The 6,330-nt window shown below is 37.4% G+C and overlaps 1 protein-coding gene across 1 annotated transcript in view; it reads right to left on the minus strand.

Annotated features, from left to right (window-relative positions):
• The window catches only part of LOC126285421 (transmembrane protein 248-like), a 50,472-nt gene extending 45,021 nt beyond the window's left edge, over nt 1-5,451 (minus strand). The window contains exons 1-2 of the mRNA XM_049984789.1: nt 5,070-5,451; nt 4,735-4,926 (exon numbers count right to left, since the gene is read on the minus strand). Coding sequence (XP_049840746.1) covers nt 4,735-4,896 — 162 coding nt within the window. The 5' untranslated portion in view covers nt 4,897-4,926; nt 5,070-5,451. The remainder of the gene's footprint in view (nt 1-4,734; nt 4,927-5,069) is intronic.
• Between the last annotated feature and the right edge of the window lie 879 nt (nt 5,452-6,330).

Genomic DNA, 6,330 nt, shown 5'->3' on the forward strand with positions numbered 1-6,330 from the left:
AGCTCAGTGTACACAGACATGGAAAAGTTTCACTCATTTTAATCCTTCCACAAACCGCATGTCTATTCTCAGTTAGAAAAAGCTATTAGTTCCAAAAATAATTTTTGGCTACTGTAATCTGGATTTACTGGCATTACAAAGTATGGGGGGTGTTTGAAAAGTCCGAGACACGGCACCACCGGCACGTATCAATGTCATGTTTAGTTAGTTAGCATCTTTGGAAAGAACACACACCAAGTTTCAGCCATATTGTTCTATTTCTTTGTGTTTGGCATTCGTGTGAATCAAGGAAGTCGAGGGATTGTCAAAAAATGGATGAAAAAGAATTTCGTGTGGTGATTAAACATTACTTTATGAAAGGCAATATGCCTCAGGAGACTTAAGAGAAGCTTGACAAACATTACAGTGACTCTGCATCTTCAATTAGAACAGTTTATAAGTGGTTTAAAATTTTTTGGAGTGGCCATATGGGCACAACTGATGCTGAATGTTCTGGACGTCCTGTGGAGGTTACGACTCCAGAAATCATTGATAAAATCCATGACACGGTGATGGATGACAGAGTTAACGTGCTAGAGACTGCTAGTGCTGTGGGCATCTCGAATGAACGGGTACATAATATTTTGCATAAAATATTTGGACACGAAAAAGATATCTGCAAGATGGGTTCCGAGACTGCTCACACTTGACCAAAAATGGAATCATGTGAAGTGTTGCAAGGATGGTTTGCAGCTGTTCAGAAAGAATCCGCAGGACTTTAAGCGTCATTTTGTCACTACGGATGAAACATGGATACATTACTATACTCGTGAGACCAAACAACAATCTAACCAATGGATTATCAAGGGGTAATGTGCACCAAAGAAGGCAGGAGACCATTCCTTTGGCCGGAAAGATTATGGCAACTGTTTTTTGGGCTTCGCAAGGGATAATCCTCATCGTCTATCTGGAAAAGATTAAAACTATAACAGGTGCGTATTATTCATTGTTATTGGACTGTTTGAAAATCGAACTGCAAGAAAAACACCAGTGATAGGACTGCAAAAAGTCCTTTTGCATCATGACAATGCACCAGCATACACCTTAGCAGTTGTGGTCGCATAATTAATGGAAATAGGATTCCAACTCAATTCACATCCTCCCTATTCTCCACACTTGACTCCCTCAGACTACTATTTGTTCCCAAATTTGAAAAAATGGCTGGCGGGACAAAGATTTTATTCAAACAAGGTGTTTGCAGCAACTAATAGCTATTTTACAGACTTGGACAATTCCTATTATTCAGAAAGGATCAACAAATTAGCACAGCATTGGATGAAGTGAATAAGTCTAAGAGGAGACTGTCGAAAAATAGAAAGGGTTTACCCCAAACATTTAAGTAGTTTTTATTTTTGCACAGACTTTTCAAACACCCCTCATAAATACTGGTGAGTCATTTGCAATTATATAATAGCACTGCTAATGGGTAGTGGTCTGGCAGTAACGTCTGACTAGAAATCAAAACATTCTGGGTCTCACGTTTGAATCCAACCACTGTTTAAATTCTGAATAAAATCCATCAGCAATAGCAGCTGAAGACATTCAGCAAGGTGGACTCATCAGTAATGATCAATGGCATAAGGACGCACAAGCCAATGGAAACTGCAGCAACACTATGTGTATGGCATGTGGCCTGTAACTGAAAAAGTGTCATGATAGTATCTCCATTGGCAGAACATTCCTGCCTAGTCCTCCATCCAGGTCTCCAGGAGGGACGGATTGCCCAGTGGGAGATCACCACAACACGCTGACTGAATAATAACAAAAATATTATGATAACGATAGATTGCTACTCACTACACAGAGGAGATTTTGAGTCGCAGACAGACACCAACTGCTATACATTTTAGCTTTCACCCAAAAGTCCATCTCATGAAGTAGAAAAAATATACACATTCACACTAGCATAAGTCAAACACACATAATGACTTTATCTGGCCACAGCAGCCAGGGACAGTGGTCTTATTTGTGTGTGTGTGTGTGGGGGGGGGGGGGGGGGGCAGAGGGAGGGGAGTGGTAGAGGGGGTGGTGGTGCACACTACATCAGAAGATGGCCCTTTGGGCAACAGCTAAAATATGTAACAGTCTTTTTGTTGTATCTGTCTGTAAGTCAACACCTTCTCTATATGGTGAGTCGCAATCTATTCATAATAATATTGTTATTCCATGCTGGACTTTCCATAGTTTAAAAGACAAAAATGTAACATTCTAGGAGTGTGGAACATCAGACTCCTCATTGTAGCATGGAAACTAGGAAATCTGAAAAGAAAAATGGATGCTCAGATGAATATGAGTAGTATAAACAGCAGAAGAAAATAGTATACTCGGAGCAGAATTCATTATGAATATGAAGGTAGGGCAGAGAGTGAGTTACTGTGAATAGTTCAGTGATAGGGTTGTTCCATTCAAAACTGACAGCAAACCAATGCAAACAGTAATAAATCTGGTAGACATGTCAGCATCACAAGCAGAAAGTGAAGAGAGAAAAGCATATGAGGATACTAAATGTGAAATTAAGTGGGGAAAGAGAGATGACAGTTTAATATCATGGGGGATTGGAGTGCAGCAGCAAGTCAAGGAACTGGAGGTATGGGAGATTATGGGCTTGGTAGTAGGAATGAGAGAGAGGAGAGAGACTGAGTTCTGCGAAATATTTGTTAGCCATAACAAAGACACTGTTCAAAAATCACAGTAAGAGGAGGTATACTTTGAAGTCCCAGACACATGAGAAGATTGCAGCTGGATTATACCAGTGTCAGACAGAGATTCCAAAATCGGATGCTGGATTGTAAGGCACATCCACAAGCAGATACAGACCTGGATCACAATTTAGTAATTATGAACAGCAGGTTTAAGCTCAGAAGAGTCATCCAGAAGATTCAGATGGGAAAAAGAGTGGAATACCAAAATACTGAGAAATGATAAGATGTGTTTAATATTCTCTATGGCTGTAGATTTTATGATAATGAATACTACAGTAGCTAATTCAATTGAAGACGAATGGCTAGCTATAAAAATTGCAATCACATATGATGGACAGATAAACGTAAGTACAAGGGAAACACCTGCAGAAAAACCTTTTCTAACAAAAGAAATATTTCCATTGATCTACAAAAAAGTGAAATAAATTTCAGGAAAAGTACATCAATATAAGTCACTTTGTAATGAAATATGTAAATAGGAAGTGTAGTAAAGCCAATGCAAAATGGTTTCAGGCAAAATGTGAAGAAATCTAAAAAGAAATTGTTGTTGGAATGACTTTTAGCACACTGAAAATGCAAAACAACCTTCAGTGAAATTAGTGCACACCATAAAAGCTAGAACACCAATTAGTGAGCAGTACGGACCAGGATGACTACCATTGTTGTACACAAGTATATTTGACTATTGTCATACCATCCCATTTCCAGGAAAGTATCATTCAGAATATCCTCAAAGATAGCAAGGACAGATAAGTGGCACAACTACTGCACAGTCAGCTTAATATCTCATAGGCTACATCCAAGTTGTTGACAAGAAAAATATATAGAAGACTGGATCGACTGAAATTGAGGAGTTGTTAGATTATGAACAGTTTGACTTCAGTAAAGGTAAAGGCACCCGAGATGTAGTTCTGATGATGCATTTGATAATGGAACCAAGACTTAAGAAAAATCAAGACTTTTCGAAGAATCTGTTGATCTACTAGTATTCAATCTATGTATCAAAGAAACAATGGCAGAAATAAAAAAAAGGATTCAGGAGTGGGATTATAATTTGGGTGAAATATCAATAATAAGATTCACTAATGACATTGCTATCATCAGTTAAAGTAAAAAGAATTACAGAACTATTAACTGGACTGAACAGTCCAACGAGTAAAGACTACAGACTGGCAATAAAGACCCAAGTAATGAGGAGTAGCAGAAATAAGATTTTCAATTTTGAAGTTATCAAAGCTGGTGACCACAATTAGACAAAGTGACCGAATTCTGCTACCTATGACATTCTGCAACATATGATGACTGTAGCAGAAGGAATATAAAAAGCAGACTAGCACTGGCTAAGAAGGCAATCTCGGGCAAAATAAGTATAAACAAAGGCTTTAGTTTTTTGGAAAAAACAACATTCATTTTAAAAAGACAGTGATTGACTTATTATGAAAATACTAAATTTTAATCTAAATTACAAATTGATTCCACATTTAAAAGTTTTACACACATGTACTAAAAGTATCACTGCTTTATTTTCTTAGGTGCAAACTCCAGATTAAGCTTTATTAATCTTTGAAAGAAATAAACTGAAGGACAATATCAGTGACTCGACCAGATATTCTATTACCTTAGTGAGAAATCTTACATTGGATGGATCATCAAAGCACTGACAAAATATTTCTAAAAATTAAAATTTTATTAAATGGCCAATAAAACATAGAAGCATGTCACAACAAAATTTTCACTCTCTGGATTCGACCACCCATTAAAATTTGGCAACAACAACATTAAGGAAAATTTCGAGCACTAACGCCAACAAATCGGGTTCTGGAACATATTGTTTCAGTGCTACTTCCGTCGCCAGTATATCGACGTCTTGTAAATCAATAGCTTCCACTGTCTAGGGCTACCAGTAGCCAAGACATACTCTATGAAATGTTCGTTTCACAGCAATATACGTCTTCCGACAAGCAACAATCTTAATGTATAAATATTTACTTACTATTGCGGCATCAGGGTTTGGTACAGAATCAGAGTTCTTGATGAAGTATGCTAACGAAAGAGTGGTCAATGCAAATGCTGTCACACACAACGTGAAAACCACTAACGGCGGTCGACTAGATGCGAACCCTTTCAGGTTGTTTAGCGGGTAGCTCAGTCCCATGGTTACAACTACCTGTTATCTTCACTGAAACTGAGAAACATCAAATGTAAACAGAAGCTACGAATCATAAACATTGATACTTTCTAGTAAGTTAATCGATTTTACACGATACAGACAAATAAACTGCTACATACGAAACATCAACTCATATTACAAATAATTATTATGCTTACTTCTATCTTCACATTTTGTGAATATTAGAAACTGTCAGCTTTCCTCTCACAGTGCCGTCCATTTTACATATTATCACAGTTACGGATGCGGAAGCCCTTCCAGTCGTCACTAACATATGACTATCCACAAGTCGAAACATCGTGACGTCTGATGCACAGCGTTCCAGTATATTATAGACGATTGTTTATTAATGCTGTAAGTAAACAACAGTTCGAGCTTTGGTTATTAAATCATTGTTATAAGACTTCAGTTAGATTCTACTTTCCTCCTGCAATAATTATTGACAAACAGGAACGTTAATTTTCTGGAGAAAAATGCAGTACCGCCTATTAACAACTAATCAAATGAAACCATTCGAAAGAAACAATATAATAAAATAAATTATGTTCCATGCATGAGCCATAAAGACTATATCGGGACAATTTCGTAGTATATTCTAATGCGTACGCTTAATTATCACCATTATTAAAAAGACAAATCAGTCTGATGTTAATAATTCAGATAATAGAATTAAATCTACCCCAGCAATAAACAATACGAATTTGGAGCTCAGGTAAGAGATGCGAGGAGTACTTGGTTAAAGAAAAGTGCCAAATAATATATAACAGTAATCAAAGTAGTTAATAATCAAATTATTCATTTGACGATCCGAAACGATTCTGCTGGTTTGTTGGTTGGTTTGGGGGGGAGAGACAAAATGCGAGGTTATCGGTCCCATCGGATTAGGGAAGGAGAGGAAAGGAAATCGGTCGTACTCTTTCCAAGGACCCATTCTGGCTTTTACCTGGCCGCGGTTTACGGAAATTACGGAAAATCTAAATCAGGATGGCCACACGCGGGTTTGAAGCGCCGTCCTCCCAAATTCGAGTCCAGTGTGTTAACCACTGTTCCGCCTCACTCAGTAACGAGTCTGCGTTGATTATGGTACTTCCGAGCATTCGAAACTGGTTTTGGAGCTACGAAAAATAAATGAAACAGACATTAGAAAAATGTGCAAAAAATGATGTATCAACAAGGAAAATATAAACTTATTTTACTGTTGGCTTACAGAAGTAAATTGGGCAGTGGATCATTCTATTACAAGTTCTAAAAATTATAACGCATTTCTCGAGAAGTTTTTTGGATTTTTTTGACGAAATGTTATCCTCCACAGTCTGCAATAAAAATCACAAGTAGAGTAGGATGGATAACTGCTGGTATAAAATTGTCAAGAGCCAGAAAAAGACACTCACATAATGAACTAAAGAGTAATACAGATTT

This window comes from Schistocerca gregaria, chromosome 8 (assembly GCF_023897955.1).
Source record: "Schistocerca gregaria isolate iqSchGreg1 chromosome 8, iqSchGreg1.2, whole genome shotgun sequence".
NCBI classification, from domain to species: Eukaryota; Metazoa; Arthropoda; class Insecta; order Orthoptera; family Acrididae; genus Schistocerca; species Schistocerca gregaria.